The 21,774-nt window shown below is 43.1% G+C and overlaps 2 protein-coding genes across 3 annotated transcripts; one reads left to right on the forward strand and one right to left on the reverse strand.

Moving 5' to 3' along the window:
• Positions 1-5,711, forward strand: LOC124119958 (monocarboxylate transporter 14-like). 2 transcript variants are annotated; one of them, XM_046482666.2, is made up of 6 exons: positions 1-389; positions 1,660-1,803; positions 3,410-3,670; positions 4,017-4,400; positions 4,496-4,621; positions 5,539-5,711. In XM_046482666.2, the coding sequence occupies exons 1-6, from the start codon at positions 68-70 to the stop codon at positions 5,673-5,675; spliced, it is 1,374 nt and encodes a 457-aa protein (XP_046338622.2). In that variant the 5' UTR covers positions 1-67; the 3' UTR covers positions 5,676-5,711. The 2 variants fall into 2 exon arrangements, with proteins under 2 accessions (XP_046338622.2, XP_046338623.2); XM_046482667.2 differs by having other exon boundaries at positions 47-249.
• Positions 5,712-6,926: 1,215 nt separating this feature from the next.
• LOC124119965 (monocarboxylate transporter 12-like) lies at positions 6,927-19,038 on the reverse strand. Its single transcript, XM_046482674.2, has 7 exons — positions 18,903-19,038; positions 16,648-16,946; positions 12,764-12,907; positions 11,389-11,667; positions 9,957-10,337; positions 8,484-8,609; positions 6,927-7,542 (listed from the first exon to the last, which is right to left on the reverse strand). Exons 2-7 carry the CDS (start codon positions 16,916-16,918, stop codon positions 7,415-7,417), a joined length of 1,329 nt encoding a protein of 442 aa, XP_046338630.2. The 5' UTR covers positions 16,919-16,946; positions 18,903-19,038; the 3' UTR covers positions 6,927-7,414.
• Between the last annotated feature and the right edge of the window lie 2,736 nt (positions 19,039-21,774).

The following is a 21,774-nucleotide window of genomic DNA, read 5'->3' on the forward strand; positions in this document are numbered from 1 at the left end:
TTGTAGTATACACTCGTGTAATGTGTGCTGGAGGCTCAATCACAGGTGAGGGCAGTTGGCCAGGACAATGAAGGAGATCAGCAAGGAGCTGACCACTGACCTGAACCTGGAGGAAGTGACGCCGCTGGACTATTCGGGGGATGATGTCACTTCAATTCAGATCACAAACGGTGTTGAGATAGCATGCGAGGATGTGGGCACACCGTCCCCCTCGGATGGGGGGTGGGGATGGATTTGTGTCGGTGCAAGGTTTGTGGCTGTGTTTATAACTTTTGGTATCGTGTACAGCTTCGGAGTGATCTATGTGGAACTGGTGGATGTGTTCAACGCTACCAGAGCAGAGGTGGCCTGGGTGGGGTCGGTCGCAAGTGGAGCTATGCATATGGCAGGTAGGAATGAGGGGACGGGGATTGGGATGGGGAACGGGTTGATGATGAGGGGGTGGGGATTGAAAGGGTTGGGGTAAATGGTGGTGGTTTGGGAGTAAGTTCACCTTTAAAAATGACAGGTACGAATGATTGTGGATTGGGGGTGGGATTGATGATTAGGGTAAGGGCTGGATGTGTGTTTTTATTTGTATAGAGTTAATGGTGAATGGGGGACGGGAACGTCGGAAGTTCTGCTGTGTATAATTCAGGTAGCATCTAGCAGTTAAAGTAGGGGTGGGCTTGATGATAACGGATGGGGGTTGTTGTGGCCTGTTGTTGAGGAATTGTGTGTGTTTGGGGGGGGGGGGGGGGGGGGGGGGAGGCATTGATGGTGAGTGTAAGGGTGGGGTTGGGATCGGGTTCGGGTTCGTTTGGTATTGATGTGAGGGATGCTGTTTGGGGGATGGGAAAGGGTGGTATTGATGACTGATGGCGAAGGGTGGGTTAGGGTTGGGAAGGGGTATAGTTGATTGTGACGGATAGGGTGATTGAGGTTGATGGTAAGGGGTAGGGTGGATTTCGAGGATGAGGGTGGGTGGGTATTTGGGTTTATATTAATTAGCATATAATGGCAGCTACGGTAAGGTTAGAGGGAGGGTGTCGGGGTGGGGATTGGAGTGTATGGAGGGTACTGGGGTTGACAATAGCTTCTAGTAAATAATGGCAGCTTAGGTAACACACAAGGACACCTTTCACATATTGTTTTAACTATGTCCTCATTTTAGTCACGAAACACGCACTAGTGGTCACCTCCTGTCCTCTCACGGGGATAGTTAGCAATCTCAGCATCAGTGTTGAACAATGCACATTGTACAATTGCGGAACTGCAATATTCAGCCTACTTCTGTATACACCAAAAGGGAGATTATGTCTAACAATGCGCATCATTAGTTAACATTATTTAAATGAATATGTACGTGATGAAGTGGTCTTAAATCTATCCATTTGTTTAACCGTGTCATCGTTTCATATATTTTCAATAGGAAGACTACAAGAATAATGGTCTGTGAAATGTAAGGTCTTTCATGATAGAAATGATTCGTCTGAAATTATTTGGAACTGGCAACCTTTGCTTTCCCATGATAATAAAGTGCTTGTGTTAAGTTGGTTTTCCCCGAAGTGATATGGCTGGAAATATTGCTAAACTTACAGTAGATCATAGGTTATCAACCACTGTACATCTTACTCCAAGACATCGGATTAATGGAATATTGTTAAACCTTCCCTCCAGGGCCTCTGTCCAGCCTGTTGATAGAGCAGTACGGGTGCCGGGTGACTACCATCGTCGCTGGCGTGGTGGCAGCTCTTGGCTTCTTCGTCAGTTCCTTCGCCCCTAGCTTGGCCTTCCTGTACTTCAGTTTCGGCATGGTTGGAGGTGAGTTGGGGGATACGATGCTACACTTACATAGCACTGTACAACACGATACGCAGCAACCCATGCTTGACGAAAAGGGCGACTATGCTTGCCGTAAAAGTCGACTATGCTTGCCGTAAAGGGCGACTATATTTGCCAGAAAAGGCCACTTTGCTTGCCGTAAAAGCCGACGATGTTTACCATAAAAGGCGACTATCCTTGCCGTAAAAGGCGACTATTTTTGTCTTAAAGGTGACTATGCTTGCCAGTTAAAGACGACTATGCTTGTCGTAAAGGGCGACTATGTGTGCCAAAAAGGCGACTATGCTTGCTGTAAAGGGAGACTAAACTTGCCTTAAAGGCGACTATTTTTGCTGTAAAAGGCGACTATGCTTGACGAAAAAGGTGACTATGCTTGTCGTATAAGGTGACTAACGGGATCGGGAGACTTGGTTGATGCATGTCATCATATCCGAATTGCGTTGATCGATGCTTATAATGTCAAGCACTGGATTGTCTGGTCCAAATTCGATTATTTCCAAACCACCATCATATAGTATTTTTTCTGAGAGCGGCATTAAACAACAAACAAACGACACGATTCGCCCCTCTTCGGTATAGCTAAACATATTTCTTATATAGCCAAACTTCGTTAATCTGGACTGTGATATTTGTTCTCTGTGACAACGCGCTGATTGTAAAAGTTTCGGATGAACATTAACAATAATCATCCGAAAGGTGTGCTTAAAAATATTCTTCACAAGGCTGTAGGGATGTAGGGAAGAGTGATGACTTCAACATTCCAATGGTCAACTTCCCCTTTATGGCGAGCAATATTCCTGCAGCTCCATTCTTTGGTGTCTACATTCCACAGCTGCAGAGGTACAATCGAGTATGTTCGAAGGACGAACAAATCTACTAGCGTCATACGACCCTTGCGTCAAAGTTGTTTTATCAGGGTTACAATATTCAAGGCATTAGTAAAATGTTAGGATAGACATGAGGAGGACATTTCAAAATCTGATGCATCAGTGGTTTAATGCAATTACCAATTTCGACCTATACAGCATGATCCTGTGTTTTCATGTACATTTTTGCTGTGCAAGAAAGGAAGCGATGAAAATCAGTTTTAGTATGATATAGTCAGGACAAATTGTACAAGATCTGACAACAATATGGTGTAATTTTTTATAAAACTATCAAAAAAAAACATATCCTTGTTTGAATTCAATATTTCAGAATTTGTGGACCAGCTGATAAGCTATAACAACACCTGAATCGTTTCTGATAAACATGCATCTGGCATCATTGTTGGCTCTATCAACCGACCAAACACAAGTGCAAACCATTTGATCCTTCAAAAAATGTGTGTGTAAAAAATGTAAATTGAAACGAATTGATAAGTTAATTTTGCTGAATTATAGGTGAAATAAAATGACTATTCGTTATTGTGTTTAAATGGACATTCCAGAAATGCGTACATGATGCAGTTTTAAACATGACATCATCTTACATATAGTGGAAATAGAAGACGTTTCGTGTCGTTTTATGTCCCTGTGGCATCCCGAGTGTTAAGAACATATTTCAACCAATCAGATCCAGTTTACAATGCTATTATACTCTGCAGGGCTTGGTCTTGGTCTGTCCATCGTGCCCAGTGTGGTGGCAGTGACTGTCTACTTCAGGAAGAGGAGGAGTCTCGCCATATCCATATCAGCTATAGGTGCTGGAGTCGGGACAATGTGCCTGCCCCAGCTGTACAGGGCGTTGATCAACCAGTACGGCTGGCGAGGCATAATGATGGTGTTGTCAGGGGTAGCACTCAACCTCGTCGTCTGCGGGAGTCTCTTCAGAATGCCACCTCATACCATTGCACAACAGCGAAAAAGTAACTAATTCTAGATGCAGTAGATCTCTGCAACATTATTGTTTACTACATAAAGGGTTAACGTTTTATTCTGAGAATGTTGAGGAATACGTTCCTAGATATATATCCTCGAAGGACTCCCACGGCATAGTAGATCCCTGCAAAACAGAATTACTTCCCTTAGTCATGTACAGACATCTCATCGTAGGGTGGATTTGCCCTTCGTCAGTAGCTGTCCTCAAATACTCTGCTTGGGCCCACCTCTCCTTACCATACGTGATATCCGTCAGTTATATCCGTAATATTGTGTTCGTTATAAACGTAGTTTGCTGAATACAGAATCTTAATTATTTGATTTTGTCTTCAGGAACACACCTAAAAAGACGTCCTCCACGTTGTGTATCCTTCCAAAGCTTGTTCGTGGTGTTGAACCATCGTCCTTTCCTCATCTTCCTGACGGCAACAGCATTCACGCACCTCGGTGTCATGGTGCCGTATGTGCACCTCCCCGACCTGGCTCGTCTCACCGGGGTTGCCAAGGGCGACGCCTCCTTCCTGGTTTCAATCATGGGTCTCGTTGGCATTCTGGGAAGGCTTGTGTTTGGTTACGTTGCAGACTTTAGCTGTCTCAATAGGATCTTTTTTTATGCCGTCATGTTGTTGATTTGCGGCGCAGCCACTTTTTTGTGCACGATGGTAAAGACGTATGCATTGTTTGCTGTTTATGCTGCAGTTCAAGGAGCGTTCATAGGTGCGTTCACTCACTCACTCTGAAACTCACTCACTCTGAAACTCACTCACACACTCACTCACACACTCACTCACACACTCAATTCCTTCCCCCAGGGACGTGGACGGCCTTCACCTCCATTGTTGTGACTGACATTGTTGGAGTCGACCATACCGGCAACGCCCTTGGACTGACCATCTTCTTGAGTGGGATATCTGTCATCGTTGCCTCTCCTATTGCAGGTATGAGGCTTGCTGGTTACGATTTTAGCACAAGAGCATTTCATCAGTTGAGCTGATTGGTCCGTCCAAGCTATATGTACGTTAGGGGGCACTGATCCATCACTGAGCACAATACCATGTGACGTCATCGATTGTAATCAATTGATATCATTACGTCATGGGAACCAATGAATGATTTCATATAAGTTTGTATGTTTACAGATGACATATCAGACTTTTTTTTCTTTTCTGTCATAAACTCACAGTTGAATATTCTGCATGTCTCAGAAGCTCTGATTTACGGGTTGTCTTTTCCTCGTGAATCAATACTGCTAGTCTACCACTAACACCCTTCATTCACATTTCACATTCACATGACCTGTAAGTCTTTGTATTATATTCTGACATACTCCAACTCTGCCTCCAATGGGTGAAGCTCCTCATGGACATTTTAGTAGCATGAGGTTTATATGAAGAAACTAATTTTACTTATTCCTACTATATCATGAGTATGTGTTTATGACGCACTATCAAATAGTGATGACAACAGGCGTTCGCGAAAAGGTGGGTGTACCCTACCCACGGGTGACAGCCGTCAACAACACATGCAAAGGCAAATCAATTTTTCACCTGAAAAAAACTCGGGAACACACCCTAATACAGCAGATTGCGATTTCACATACATATTGAATTTACAGTTTCATGACAATTTCACATATATATAAATGTACATTCCAAACGTCAATGTTAGGAGACGCAACTCCACAGTTATTTGCAGTTCCGAAGACATAATGACATCTAGTCAACCAAATGTGACTCAACGATACTGTTGTGTGATTCGAAAATGAAGTCTTTCATGTACATCTTCTTACTGTAACAGGATCCTTGTGAATCTGTCTTGATTGTCACGTATATTTTCAACGTTTATTTGTTTCTAGGTTCCCTGTTTGACTTAACAGGCAGGTATGTCGCGTCCTTCTACCTGGCTGCGTCTATATACCTCCTGGGTGGTTCGCTCAACATGGCGGGTTATTTATACATCAAACTGAAACAAGATAAAGGCATTATCGATTGACAACAAATGTTTTGTACAGTTTTAAATATTCTTTGAATAAACAAAAAAATGGTCAAATGTAACAAATGTTATGCCCGACACTACCAGTTGTCTAACTTCCATTTTTGTGGAAGCCTCGGGGGCTGAGCAGGTTAGATCGCTCACTTTGTGTGCTGGCGAAAAGGTGCCTCAATCTGGCAGTGTGGGTTCGAATCCTGGATGGGACTCAACCCCAAAACGTACTCGCATCTGAACTTTACAAAGAAAGTGTTATCCCAAATGTAACATTTGTTAAACAAATATTTATCCAATTTCATTTTTCTCTTTGGTAACAAATTTTGGAAAGTTTTTTAGTTTGGATTAATTACTTTGTTGCTAAAGAAGGTTTGGGATACAGCTTGGTTTGAACCTTTACAGCTGCTTCGCAGAGTCGTGTCCTTTGACCTCCAGGATCTGCTAGTTTGGATTAAAGGTTGACCCCGATGTTCCATATCTAGGAAGGCCTGGCGTAGAATTAAGTACCCATGACCACCATGACTCGCCGAATCAATTGGGCGAGATGAAATCAAGATATTCCCGAGCGGTTTCCCCTCAAACGAGCCTATTCAGGACATTCAGAACGGAAACTGCGCACAGAAAAGAACAAGACTTTATTGCAGCTCAGGCCGTGTTCCACGGCATATTGAGAACATATAATCGAAGTACATATATGGCAATTATGGCAAGATGACAATCAGAGGACTCACACAAAACATACATGTTATAGTATATAACGTGCTATCAATTTTATAACAAAAATAAACATAATTATTCATATTGTAAACATTCAAGAAATTAATATGCAATTATCTAATTGCTTTCATATTTTTTATACTCAATTTACTGAACTTTTGGAGAATACCTATTTTCAAGATGAAAACAAAGAAGAGAATGAAGGGACATGTGGGTGATTTCTAAATCGAAATGGAATCATTCCAATATGTGGCCGATACGAGGGCTGGTCAAAAAGTTCTCAGCATAACAAACAAAACCAACAGTTGTGAAAGTTTTCCTTTTGAACATAATCTCCCTGCTTTTTAATACACTTCTCATTTAGGCAGCGTGTCAATATCATATGTGTCCAACCGTTTTCACAACATAATAGCATTATGCAGGTTGAATCTAAACGCACGCATGTGTGAATGTGCGTGCGTGTGTGTGTGTGTGTGTGTGTGTGTGTGTGTGTGCGTGCGTGCGTGCGTGCGTGCGTGCGTGCGTGCGTGTGTGTGTGTGTGTTTGTCTGGGTGTGCCTGTTTCTGTGTATGCGTATATTTTCTTGTTTAACGCCACATTCCAACTGTATGACGACTTCATGTGAATAACATAAGAAGCAAATATCTGGCTTTTAATGCTGACATGTAGCCTTCAAAGGCTTCTAGTAAGCTGAGAAAAAGCGTTCAACATATCACACACTTTCACATATATCTCAACGCAATGTTAACATCAATTACAACACAACAATATTAGTGTAAGAGTAATCACAAGTAAGTAGGTGACTTGGGCGTTTCCAGTGTCAGCTTGATGTGGGAGGAAAGCCCGAAGTGAAGCAGGTCTCAGACGTTTACCACTTCGGTGAAACTCACGAGCACGGGTATGGTACTGACAAACTTAGACACATTATCGGAGCGAATCGGGCCTAGCTCTCAAGATCTCACGTTTCTGGCATGCCCAAGGGACGAACCTCAATTTTATTAGTGATCGAGTGAAAAAATGCGAGTGGGTCAGCGTTGACGTTTCTTGAAAAATCCGATGAGGAAAACGAGGAGCGTTAAGAGGCCAGACATGAGGAATGTTGATCCAGCGAAACAGAAACTTGTAATGTACGAGTTGGTGCTGTCGTACATCCATCCTGAAACAGACATGTGTGTTAATGTATCACACCTTAGAAAACGTTATCGACGCGAGTCCCAGTCCCTGTCCCAAACAATTTGGTGTCACGATCCGTGAAGAATGCAAATGAGATCACGCAGCAGGTACTACATTTAATTAGTTACATTTATCGATAACTGCTTGATAAACTGCTGCATAAAGTTCTAGGTTTAGATCAATTACTGCCACATGCATGGTTGCACATCATTTGACACTAATACACGGACGGTTTACACAGGCATTGTATTGACATCCGGTTCCTCAAGCCTGTTACTGTCGATTACTGCACTCAGCACTATTTCAGCTGTGTGACGGCTGCAGGCAAATAATCAATTCTTGACCAGACAATCCAGTAACCAAGTAACTGAGCATGACCACCCGCTCCATCAAGAGGCCTCTTACGACCAGCATACGTTGCTGGGGAACTGTTCTAACCCGGAATTGCCACGGGTTGTTAATTTACGACTATCAACAGCGTGTGGGGACACATTCTTCCCAGGCTTCCAACAGGGGCGTTATAAGCCTTGACGAATCTGACAGTGACCTCTCACTCACTCACTTAGTCATGCGGAAACAAATGTGGAATGTCAAAATAACATCACACACATCAATACATTAGAACATCCTATTATCAACATGAACACACAATGCCATTTAGAAAGTGGTCAAATGAAACAAATGTTGTTCTTGGGATAACACTTTCTTAGTAAAGCACAGATTCTCGTACTTTTTTGGGTTGTGCCTCGGTGGCCGAGCGGATTAGATCGCTCACTTTGTGCGTTGGCGATTAGGTGCCTCACTCTGGCAGGGTGGGTTCGAATCCAGGACGAAAGTTCGAGAAAATGTGCTTTACTAAGAAAGTGTTATCCCAAATATAATATGTGTTGCATCCTATTATCATGCGAAGTATAAACAGCGAACCTGCAAGTGGTGAGGAGAAAAGTGACGGAAGACCTCCGAAAAAGACAAGAACGGCGAAGCCTTTGTTTGAATCTCGCACACCGAGGATGTCTGCCACCAAAACACTCAGAAACGACCCGTACACGCCTACACACGGAACAGAGAGAAGAACATTGTACATGATCATCACACTGGTTTGTTTGTTTGTTTGTTTGTTTCACGCTGCACTCAGCAAGAGTCCAGCTACATGGCAGTGGTAAGTAAATAATTGAGCCTGGGCAAGACAATCCTGTGATTGACATGAGGACCGATCTACGCAATCGACCAAGTCACCGAGCCTGACCACTAGATCTATTTAGTCGCCTTTTACAAGAATACGTTGTTTGGGATATATATTCTTCCACGGATCCCTATCTATCCGATCATCAATTATTTAAGACAATTCAAGACAATTATTTAAACAATGCAGTAATATTTTATAGCGTTGTAGGACAATTGCTGTAATAACAACGTTATAGAAGGATGGATGCATGCATCACGAGAGATATGCACCTGACTGGCAATTACCCGGGCAAGTGACAACGTGCAATGGTACAACATTCTATATGATGGCAAATAATTCATGAAACGTAATCCGTGGATAAACGTGTTATTTGTGAAAATATATGATGATGGCATACTGCACCTCGCAAATTGATGCAACAGCAGCTATATCGCGGCGGCTTGTCAGTAATCGAGGCTGGGGCATGTTCGCCGTCGGGGTGCCATGACATACAATCAACCAACCACCGAGTGACTACCCCAACCAATTTGGTCGCCTCCTTCAAATAGCAATAGAATGAGGTGGAGCCCGTTGGGATCAATCCCGACATGTGATGATTTACATGTTCTTTGACAAGTTAACGCTTACGCCTTTTTGTATTAAGGGTGAAAACAGGTCCCAAGCAACCTATTTCTCGTGCAACGCCACTTAGTGGGTAGATCAGGTTCATTGAGTTGACTGATAGCGGGCCATCATTCACTGACGGCGAGGATTGCTGTTCATAAAATCAATCACTGTTCTGTAAGGTTCAGACTCAATTGTCACCCGTGAAGATCCGGGTAGAATAGTTCTTCAGCAATCAATGCTTGCCCTAAAAGATGACTTCGCTTTTTCGTAAGAGGCGACAAACAGGATCGGTGGGTCAGGCTCGCTGACTTGGTTGATGCATGTCATCGTATCCCAATTGCGTGGATGTCAATCACTGGACTGTCGGGTCCAAACTCTATTATCTACAGACCGCCGTCATATAGCTGGAATATTGCTGAGTGCGGCGTAAACAACAAACAGACAAACACACAAAAGAGACTCAAGTTGTTAAAGGCCACACTCAACAATATTCCACTATTATGTGGCGGTTTTGTCAAGAATCGAATACTTTCTGGCCGTGTCACATTGCTGGAATATTGCTGAGTGTGGTGTGAAACAACAAACGCACTTTAACGACGACGTACCAATGAATCCTCCGTGTACGGCTGCGTACAAGGCCAGCCCCAAGTAGGTGTACAGGAAGGGACAGATGAGTGTTGCCACCCCACACACCAGCAGCGACAGCGTGTGGATCAGCAGGCGACTCACTGACCGGAAGTCGCTCACCCAGGCAACAGGAAGTCGTAGAAGGACGCCAGAGATCCCCATGATGGAGAGAAGGAGCGCCACATTTGCCTTTGAGAATCCTCTCTGCAACGCCATATCGGGAAGGTGGACGAGGGGTGTGGCGTATCCGACGTTACAGAAAAATGTCCCCAAAGCAAACAAAACAAAACGTATGTTTTTCATCACAGAGAAGAATTCCTTTGCTTGGGAACTTTTGTTTATAGCTTTGGTTTCAGCATCTGAAGCAATGAAGTAGAAAAATGATTGACGATGTGATGAAGATTGAGATAATCGGAATTCGTGTCATGCATCTTATTGGATATGAATATGTTGAGCCTAGTTTAAGGAACTGACCAACCCCCGGACTGGGCATGATGGTATAAAATCTACAGATTTCCGACAACATTTACAGTTACGTAAATATAGTATTTTGGCCATCAGGTAACTCTTGAGTTACTGTTGAGTCCCAGTAAGCAGATCGTAGATTTGTAGACACATCTGGCAAGAATCAGCATTTATATTATTGGAGTGAGTGGGTATAGTTTTACGCCCCATATAGCAATATTCAATCAAAATCACGGCGGGCGACACCAGAAGTGTACTCCCCACATATTGCACCATGTGGGAGTCGAACCCGGGCCTGCAGCATGACGAGCGAACGCTTTAACCACAAGGCTACCCCACCGTCCCTTTATTGTTTGAGACTATAAGCAGTTACATTGTCCTATATGCAATACACCTAGTCAGAAGGCATCAAACAATATGAAATGCATTTTTTATATTTCTGCAGTTGAGGATGGGCCTCTGTTTTCAAAGGCAGCCAATATAATTAATAGTTTGAATGTGTGAGTATTGTTTTACGCCGCTTAGAGCAATAGCCCAGCCCCAGAAATGGGAGACACACATTGCACTCATGTTGGTAAAGAACCCGGATCTTTGGCGTTACGAGCAAACTTTGCTCTCCCATAGCCCCTATATTTAATAACATGCAAAGCGGGTTCCCTGAAATAGCCAATCGATGTAGATAATAACCAAACACATTGGTTAACTTTGTAAAACTTGTATGTTATATTTCTACGATCATATACCGTTTTTGCGAACACCTGGTGTCAATACTGGTTATCAATGATCCATTCACATAATTTTCACCACTATATTGCCTGTTCCGCCCAATGGAACCAGTCTCGTCAGATAATCGAGACTGGTGGATCTCTGGCCATGACGTTTAATATGTATTTGAAAATTGATAAATACGGGATGACTATTTGCAATCAAGTTTTAATTTCAAACCTTTGTCAAGCTTTTCTTCTTTCGGTTCCGGCTTTTTTATCCAGGTCGGAGGGCGAAACAGGGCCCCACACACCACTCCATTCAATACAAGACCTGCAAGTATCCAGAGCGAGCCACGCCATCCGTATTCCTCAAACATGTGGATGTAAAACAGGGGTAGGACCATCGCACCAATACCCCCTCCAGTCGAGCCAACTGCAGAAGCAAATCCCCGCTTCTTGTCAAAGTAGTGGAGAACAATCACGGCAGATGGGATGAAGGTCAAACCTAGGCCGATTCCTTCAAGTATAAACATCCTAATGTATGTATACTGGCGGGCAAAGAGAGTAGTGTAAACAATTTCGACCTCCAAGTTTCTTGAGACACCACGTGCGTTTCTCTGCGAGGTTATTTACACACTGTATATATTGGAAATGAGTTGATATTTCTTCATCCTGTTCATAAGGGCATGTGTCACTAACACTCTTGAAACATCATTGGACGGACAAAATTATACTATGTTACTGAATCACTATCAAATTGTGATGACAACACGTGTTCACGAAACGGGGATACATGTAGTTTTGTCGCTTGTATCTACTGACAATTCTTGTTGCCCATAAACTGTTATCATTCTGCATGAGACATTACCTCCAGACAGTTCCTGCCAGACATAAACCTAGACCAGCAGTGACATTACTTGCAGACAGTTCCTGACAGACATAAAGCTAGACCAGCACTGACATTACTTGCAGACAGTTCCTGACAGACATAAAGCTAGACCAGCAGTGACATTACTTGCAGACAGTTCCTGACAGACATAAAGCTAGACCAGCAGTGACATTACTTGCAGACAGTTCCTGCCAGACATAAAGCTTGACCAGCAGTGACATTACTTGCAGACAGTGGTCGTTCCTTCAAACTTGTCGTGCCACATTTAACAACATATAATGATAATGTTGCACAGATCTTTTATTATTCCCTATATGTTATCTTCTATAGACAAGGTTTGCCACCGACAAACCTGTTATTAATCCCTATGAGTTATTTACTATAGACAGTGTTGCCACCTACAAACCTGTTATTATTTCTAAGGGTTATTTATGACAGACAATGTTTGCACCTACAAATCTGTAATTTTTGTCTAAGGGTTACTTTCTATAAACAATGTTGCCGCCTACAAACCGGTTATTATTTGACTCTGTGTCATTTATTTGGACAATGTTTGCATCTACAAACCAGATATTACTCGCTATGTGTAATTTTTTTATAGACAATGTTGCCACCTACAAACCTGTTATTATATCTGTGTGATGATTTCTGTTGACAATGTTGCCACTTACAATTCTGTTACTATTCCCTAGGTGTTATTTAATATAGTTTGCCGCCGACAAACCTGTTATTAATCCGTAGGTTACACACAGTGACGTCATGCTGTTTGAGAACCAGCTGGCAAACAGCCCCACAGCGGCGACACATGACCCAATGATGGTCGGCACACGGCACCCATAGCGCTCCGTCATCCACCCAGACAGTGGTGCTGTGGGAAGAGTAAGCCATTCTTGTTATATGCCTCAGTCACCTATATGACAGTCATAGCGCAGCATAACCTGGTCAGACAAGCAAGAGGGTAATATCAGGAGCCATCGGGGAATTATTTCACGCCTGCGGTGTCACTTATTTTAACAATCCGATCCTCCTTGCATTAGGCTGTGACGTCAATCGTAGGGGACAGGGAGGTGAGGTGAAACGGGGTTTAACGTCGCGTCCCAGATTATTGCACTTAGTCTTATATAGCGACGTGCATGCACGTGTGTGTGTGTGATTGCTTGTACCAGTCCGGACTGATGCCGATTTATATACAAGCTCACTGAGATACCATCCCGCAGTTTAACATGGATACCCCACTCAGACACAATATACTGACTCCGAGCCGACCAGTCCTTGTTTTAGCCCCTTAATGCCGAGCGCCAGACAGGGTAACACCAAGTACCATCTTTTAACGTCTTTTGGTATGACGCAGCCGGGGATCGAACCCCGGAACTTCCGCCCTCCGGGCGGACGCTCTACCACTAGACCAAGGAGGCGGTCGTAGGCTACACCATATAGTGAGGTTGCAAACAAGCTCGTTATTGTTGATTTTAATACCATGCTGACAGAAACATGGGTTGTTTATTTTGTTTCTTTGTTGTTAAACGCCACACCTGTTTCTGTTTATTAATTTATCCCTCATTTCCAACTGCAGAATTCAGTGATCCAAATCCGCACCCGTAAAACAAATTGCACTTTGAAAAATACCTACACATTGCCCTCTGAGGCAGGGCTAGACATGAATGTAGTTCAACAACGTGCACCATTTCATATTGTCGGGGTAGATAACATGTCACTATAATAAAGTGACAGCGCCTAGAGAACGCCTCCGTGGTCTAGACGAAAGAGCGTATGTCCGGCCGCGTCATACCAAAGACATTACAATATGGTACTTGTTGTTTCCCTGCCTGGTTCTCAGTATTTAGGGAATAAAACAAGCATTGGCTGGATCGGAATCAGTATACTGGTAAAGATTCAGGTACGAGGAAGAGGTCTTGATGCGTTGAGAAAGACCGCGGATGTGAAGGGTAGGACACATAGACCGAGGGCGAAGTATTAACACTATTAAATATGAATTTAACAATAATGTTTGGAAAAATCTACTCCTCAATAGAGATTAACTCGACTTACAATGAGGAAGCGTTTCGAGAAAGACATACAAAAACATCGCTTTTTATTTGTCAAGAATTAATTGCTAAAAATATTGCGATGATTTTTTTAATTGGATGATAAATCATTTAAATGCAAGAAATAACAGAAAAAAGGAAACATTTTGATATCTTATAGTGAAACATTACAGTGTATCACGGTATAAAGACATGCGATCAAAGCGTGCAAGAGAGAAATACACTCGCGGCATAGACAAAACTAAGTCATGACATCTAAACTTGAACAACCGTGGCTCAGTGGCAAAACAGTGGGGGACAAAACTTGACCCGATATGTCAGGCTGCAGGTTGGATTACACGATGTGTTTTATTACAACAAACAGTCCAAGTTTTATCTGCTTCTCCACTCATCAGGTCTTTTTTCTAAAACGTAAATTCTCATTCCCGGGCGCAGCACAGGAAGTATGTTTGATTCGTTCAAATGTAGCTGGGACAAGTCTTTCTGTAGCCGCCAATGACCTCATATGAGGTATCTAAATCTCAGAAAGACCTATTGATCTTAAAACTATACTAGTGTCCAAAACCAAAAGAAACGATACCAACTTATTTTCAAAATTGTCTTTTACTAAGTGAATTCTCAAGTATGAAAACATGCCAATTCGTATTGCACATCCCAAACACAGCATAGTCGATAAAAAATACCGGGAACACGTGATCACTTCCGGGAAAAAACGTAAATTTCGTGAAAGTGACATTTCCCTCTCTAGCATGTTCTGCACGTGCAGAAAAACTGTATAAAACGGCTGATCAGACACGTTGATATCACAGCAACAAAAAGAACACAAGATATGCCACGTTTGACAGCCATCGAGAGAGAGAGAGAGAATGGTCCAACAAGGAGCGTCACACGTCGACGTCGCCAGAAGGTTGGGCTGCGCACGCATCACTATCACCAGGTTGATGCAGCGGTTACGTCAGAGAGGTCAGACGTCAGACAGGCCCAGGAGTGGAAGACCACGAGTAACCACGCCCCGTGAAGATCGTTACATCCGGGTATTACACCTGAGGAACCGCACCGTAACAGCGACGTCCACGGCGGCTACAGCACTGGGACACAGGATCAGTCGACAGACCGTCTACAGGAGACTACGGCAGTATGGTATCCGGCCACGTCATCCCTACCGCGGACCGCTCCTGACGCGTCGACACCGGAACAACAGACTGATCTGGGCCAGGCGAGTTCGACGTTGGCAACGGCGGGACTGGGCACGTGTTATGTTCTCTGATGATTTGGTGAACGTTTGGCGCCTAACTGTATCCAACAGGTCCGGCCGTTTGGAGATGGAGGGTTAATGGTTTGGGGTGGCATATGTGGTGACGTCAAAACGATGCTTGTCGTAATTCGTGGAAACCTGAATGCACAGCGTTATCTTGATGACATCCTACAGCCTGTTGTGGTGCCCTTTATTCAGCAACAGCCTCGTGGACTCGTTTTCAAACATGACAGTGCAAGGCCACACACAGCAAGATTGACACAGAACTTCCTTGCCAACGCCAACGTACAGGTTTTGCCATGGCCCGCATGTTCACCGGACATGATTCCCATCGAGCACTTATGGGACCACCTCGATCGGCAGACGTTTGACGTCATCAGTCCGTAGGCGTGTTCTGGCATGTATTGATGCTCACGGTGGACATAGCCGCTACTGACTTAACTTTGAGACGTGTGGTGTGACATTTCCCGTTGTTTCTGTGATCAGTGCTCTAACGAAATGTTCATTTTTCGACCCCACCCATCTTTAAAGGCTTGTCATATTGGTTGTACAGATTTTATTGAAATGAAATTTTTGTACAGATGTTGTGAAAGGATTTCTCAAAAGCATAACACCAATCCTAAACTTCTGCATTGTTTAGTTTTTCTTTTATCTCGTTGCAAACAGGTGGTATCGTTTCTTTTGGACACTAGTTTAGATATTGCTGAGGTAACAGTACTGTGCTTAACAATAGGATGACGTCATCAGAGGTTTATAATGTCTGAGTTGGATATTCATGTCAAACTGCGGCATAGTATCACAGTGGGCTAAAAATATAAACCGGCACACACACATGACAAGACAAGGAGTAGATAGTTTGGAACTACAGTGAAGTACGTTTATAACGAACACGCTTATAACGAACTGACGGATATAATGAACTGATTTTTTGGTCCCGACTATTTGCTATAGTTATGCTGTATATATGCTTATAACGAACTACGGTTATAACAAACTAAAGTTAGTGGTCCCTTCGAGTTCGTTATAAACCGTAGTTTACTGTAGTCTAACCCAGGTCCCCCGGGAGAGAAGCTGCAGAGTAAGAGATTAGGTGTACTTGTTGGAGAATTTATGGATGTCAAGTTATTTATTATGAGTTGACATCCGAAAATTATCTTCCTTATGTGTGTCACTTCTAAATGCTTTTCACAGACTTCAGCTATAGAGTGTCTGGGTTAAATTCTTACTCACGTCCCATCGGGAAAAGTCCATGAACCATTGTAGGTAGATCATGTGTGGACGATGCACAACGTGTCAACGGAAACTTACCAACCAGCAGTATGAGTCCACTCGCGATGGACCCCACCCACGCAGTTTCAGCTCTGTTGCCATGGAAATAGTCGATCAGTTCAATATAGATGATGCCGAAAGCACTCTTTGTACCAATAATGAGGAAGTGGATGTAGAACCGCCCAAGGACGCACCACCATCCCCATCCTCCATCCGGGACCTTGGGCTTCTCGCCAATCAGGTCGCCCAAGCTTTCCTCAATTTCAGAAGGCATTTGCTCATCATATTGCTGGGTATCCGATGTCGACATGGTGGCCGTGTTTAATGTGTATAGTGTACTGAAACCATGAATGAAAATATATTAGATCCATGCGGTGTACACGCGCCAAATGAAAAACAATATGCGTCCTTCTCAAGATTAGTTGGTTGGTTGGTTTGTTTGTTGTTTAACGACGCACTCAGCAATATTCCAGCTATATGACTGAGTCTGCACCAGACAATCCAGTGATTGACATCATGAGCATTGATCCATCCAATTGGGATCGATGACATGCCTCAACCGAGCCTGAGCACCCGATCCCGTTAGTCGCCTTTTACGACAAGCAGAGTTGCCTTTTACGGCAAGCATGGGTTGCTGAAGACTTATACTACCCCGGATCTTCACGGGTCTTCTCAAGATTAAGTTACTACTGAACTTGTCCAGGCGATATGAATATACAATCCAGTCACACATTATATACTGAAGACATGTTAATGTTCTTCCAGATGTGATCAAAGACGTTTTTACTGAAAGTCTATAATAATTTACTGATTCCTAACCTCATTTGATAATTGCATCCTGGCAACCAAAACAATCCTTGATTACCTCTCTGATCTCCCTACTCCACATGCGCCAAATCGCAAAATACATCTGATAAAATCTGACTTCGGGATGTCTTCATTGGGCAAATAATCAATTGAAAGTGACATCTCTGTGCTTGCATGTAAATGTTCTCAGAGCCAGATGCATTGTGCTCACACAACGGGTGTCTCGGGTGGTGTTGTGTATGCAAACTCCGAGTGGCATCATTAACATTGTACGAGTTATTTAGCTGAATGAATAGATGGTCTGTGTGTTTCTTCTTGTGATTATATCTTGTTCAAGTCACTAGAATTTTAGTGTTAGGGAAAGATCCTCTGCAAAAATGAACATAATTAGAATTCTTTATACAAGTTTACTAAAGTATTCTTATAATTTTGCATTCAATGGTCCGTCCTTAAAAAAATAGCGGGAATAACTGGTCTTTCTATTCTTCAAAATGTAAGTGCACTTTCACACGTTATACACTATAAAAGTCTGATGCTCTAATTCTTTTTTATTCAAGACTTGGATATTTTGTGTTTATGCGTGTGTCGGTTGATCGTTCATGAAATAAATATGACAACGTTGACATTATGACACATCGATGTATATTGGTGCGAACCTTTCTGAGCAAATGTTGTTTTATGTGTTTGCAGGTATAATGTTATTGTTTTTCACCAATAACTTTACTTTGACAACAATACAAACAAATAAGCGTTATTGTCAAACTGACCCAGTATACATCAGACTTGAACACGTATCTTGAAGGCGGAATGCCTTCCGTTCGAGCAAAGGTATCATCATTGGCATTCAGAAAAAAACGTCCCTTTGACTTTGTACGCAGTGTGTTTATACAACAGCGAAAGTGAGAACCATATGAAGGGAAAATACTAAAGTGTCTTTGCTCACATTATTACCATCCTACCAGGTAACACTACACTTTATTGCTGAAAACATATCCACTGTTTGTAGGATGTTTTACATGGCACACAAACAAAGAAAAGTATCAATGACTAGAACCTAAAACCGTGATACATTACTTCACAAAGGATGTCATAAGGATATAGAAGGCAAGCATCCCAAAAATTGTCAAAAATAGCTAATATATTTAACGTGCATGATGACAACAATAGAACGTGACTAAGCATCAAGAGAAACATGGTAAAGGCCCACCAAGTAATGTTTAGTAGGGGTGCTGGGATTCACACGCGAGACAAACACACGCGCCCCGACTTCAACACCAACACACGAACCATCACCCTCACCATCGCCCATATCTAAAACAGTCGACCCTTGATAGCAACGAACCATACAACCATACTGTGATACGATGCGGTTGAGGCTGTGTGGAAATAACAAATAGATGCAGCTTGGCAATAATATTGTCATCAATGATCATATTTCTGTCTATAATCAAATTACGAACATATCATTCATGATACACAATACTAACCTGTTGTTCGTATCTGCTAAAGCCTGCTACATGGACACCTGCACGCTGTATTCAGATCACACGGGTCTCCCTGTGTGTGCATACCTGAACGTAACATTAGACCCCGTCCCCGATGACGCCACCTAGCTCACACGCGAATCGAATTGTATTGTTGAAGAGAGAAGAAGTAGCCCTGAAACGCTATAACGAACAAACAGGAAGTTTTTATCTATAGATAATTTTATCTAAAAGTTAAAATATACGTGTATGGAACAAATGCTATATATCCCCAGGCCGTTATATACTGTAATGCGGGAACTCGGCTGTGTGTGACCAATGAAATGACCATCTCCCTTATACGGTATACGTGCACGAGAGCATGTACATGTATAGTTAATTATATCTTATCTGTTAGCTGTTGGGTTGATGCATGTTGGATCTACCGTAAATCCTCAAATAAGCGCCTCGCATGTAATTGTTTCATCAGGACCCGGCGTTTTTGACCTGGCGTTTATCTAAGGCTGGCTATTTTAGAGATGCATGTAGATTTCACTTGTCTCTTCTCAACATTTCTTCCAAAACCCCGCGTTTGTTTACGGTTCAGATGGAGGTAAATATAAAATGTCAACGCCAGAGAATAACCAGTTTCGATTATCCACCGAGGGATTCTGAAGCCACCTTTCTTCATGAAACGTGCACCCACACAGTAAAGTACTAAACGTGTGCCTTTTGCTAGTTAGGATATTTTTCATTTTTTTAGAAAATGTCTTCTCAGTTCATTGTAGTGGACGTTTCAAATGTAGGTCGGGTTTGTTTCAGGACAATAAATAATTCATTAACAGGTCACATCAGACAACTGTCGAACGTGTGCTTCTCTTCAGCCATGCATATATGTAGTTTGTATGAGCTTCAACGGCAGCGTGTTCAGATGAAAGACAGGGGCGGTCGGGTAGCCATGTGGTTAAAGCGTTCGCTCGTCACGCCGAAGACCCGGGTTCGATTCCAGACATGGGTACAATGTGTGAAGCCCATTTCTGAGTGCTCTTCAGCGACGAGAGTAAGTGCCAGCTCTTCAAGTCTGATGGGCGGGTTCGAATCTACCGACGACATGGTGAACGGACGGCACGTTGTTGCGTCCAAGAAGTTGAGCCTTATGGAGGTGGTAGTGGCATCAGATGGATCTGGTCATCATTGACGGATATCTCACTGCACGTCGTTACATTGATGAGGTTTTGCGGCCTGTGGTACTGCCTTTCCTGCAACAGCACGCATAGACGCTATTTCAGTAGGACAACGCCACCCCTCACACAGCTCGAGTGACTAGCGACTTCCTGAACGCCAACAACGTTACCGTTTTACAATGGCCAGCCAGATAACGGATCTGTCGCCCATAAAGCACTTCTGGGACCAACCTGGACGCAGGATTCGGAAACATCAACAGCCGCAATTGACGAGGGATGCCTTGGCAATTGCCCTGCAGGAAGAATGGCGTAGGATCCCTAATCAGGATGTCAGGAGATTCGTGTACTCAGTTCGACGTCTATGCTGGAGGGGGTTACATCCGATACTGCGGGTGTGATCGAATACTGGACAGTGCTCCCAGCATGATGAACGTGTCTGCAGAATTGTAAGTACATGGTTTTTGATCTTGTCATTTTCAAATACCGTTTTAGAATAATTGTTTTTTTAATAAATATACATCAACTGTTACTAAATTTTGCGTCTGTTTTATTTTAGCCCAGAACATTTTTTGGTGGCGTTTTTTTTGCCCGGGGGTTGGGGTTGGGGGTTCATTTATTGCCGGACAATGTACTACCACTCAGTTATTTACAGGGTATCGGTCTTGTTGTTAGCTTATAAAAGGCATGATAATGTACACATCGATCTAGTTGGTGCTTAAATGACGTCTCAAGAAACATGGAGGTCGCAATCTTTTACACTACTTTCTTTGCCCCCCAGTAGAGCTGTATTTTGATCTGTATACTTGAAGGACTCGGCCTGGGGTTGTCCTTCATCCCGTCCCCCGTGATTGTTCTCCACTACTTTGACAAGGAGCGGGGATTTGCTTCTGCAATTTCTCGACTGGAGGGGGTATTGGTGCGATGGTCCTACCCCTGTTTTACATCCACATGTTTGAGGAATACGGATGGCATGGCTCGCTCTGGATACTTGCAGGTCTTGTGTTGAATGGGATGGTGTGTCACGCCGCAGTCCCGGGTTCGATTCACACATGGTGCAATATGTGGGGAGTACATTTCTGGTGTCGCCGGCCGTGATATTGTTATTCATATATTGTGATATATATTCAGTTACTCCAATAAATCAATGCTGGTTCTTGCCAGTTATATCTATAAATCTACGATCTGCTTACTGGGACTCAACAGTAACTCGAGAGTTACCTGATGGCCGAAATACTATATTTATGTAACTGTAAATGTTCTCAGAGGTCGTTGCTCCCTCTTTAGATTTATACCATCATGCCCAGTCCGCGGTTTGTTCTTTAAACTAGGCTCAACATATTTATATCCAATAAGATGCATGACACGAATTGCCGATTATCTCAATCTTCATCACATCTTCAGTAATGTTTCTACTTCATTGCTTCAGATGTTGAAACCAAAGCTATAAAAAAAGAGTTCCCAAGCAAAGGGATTCTTCTCTGTGATGAAAAACATACGTTTTGTTTTGTTTGCTTTGGGGACATTTTTCTGTAACGTCGGATACGCCACACCCCTCGTCCACCTTCCCGATATGGCGTTGCAGAGAGGATTCTCAAAGGCAAATGTGGCGCTCCTCCTCTCCATCATGGGGATCTCTGGCGTCCTTCTGCGACTTCCTGTTGCGTGGGTGAGCGACTTCCGGTCAGTGAGTCGCCTGCTGATCCACACGCTGT

This window comes from Haliotis rufescens, unplaced genomic scaffold (assembly GCF_023055435.1).
Source record: "Haliotis rufescens isolate VD_foot unplaced genomic scaffold, xgHalRufe1.0.p SCAF_61, whole genome shotgun sequence".
In the NCBI taxonomy this organism is placed as follows: domain Eukaryota; kingdom Metazoa; phylum Mollusca; class Gastropoda; order Lepetellida; family Haliotidae; genus Haliotis; species Haliotis rufescens.

What these genes read in the sequence shown, in the direction of transcription:
- LOC124119958 (XM_046482666.2), top strand. Translation starts at nt 68, where the DNA reads ATGAAGGAGATCAGCAAGGAGCTGACCACTGACCTGAACCTGGAGGAA. An exon ending in CAGTTTCGGCATGGTTGGAG is followed by an intron (nt 1,804 to 3,409) that starts GTGAGTTGGGGG and finishes TATACTCTGCAG; the next exon opens with GGCTTGGTCTTGGTCTGTCC. An exon ending in AGTTCAAGGAGCGTTCATAG is followed by an intron (nt 4,401 to 4,495) that starts GTGCGTTCACTC and finishes TCCTTCCCCCAG; the next exon opens with GGACGTGGACGGCCTTCACC.
- LOC124119965 (XM_046482674.2), bottom strand. Translation starts at nt 16,918, where the DNA reads ATGTCGACATCGGATACCCAGCAATATGATGAGCAAATGCCTTCTGAA. An exon ending in AACCTACGGATTAATAACAG is followed by an intron (nt 11,668 to 12,763) that starts GTTTGTCGGCGG and finishes TTATACTTGAAG; the next exon opens with GAATCGGCCTAGGTTTGACC. An exon ending in CGTACACGGAGGATTCATTG is followed by an intron (nt 8,610 to 9,956) that starts GTACGTCGTCGT and finishes TTCCGTGTGTAG; the next exon opens with GCGTGTACGGGTCGTTTCTG.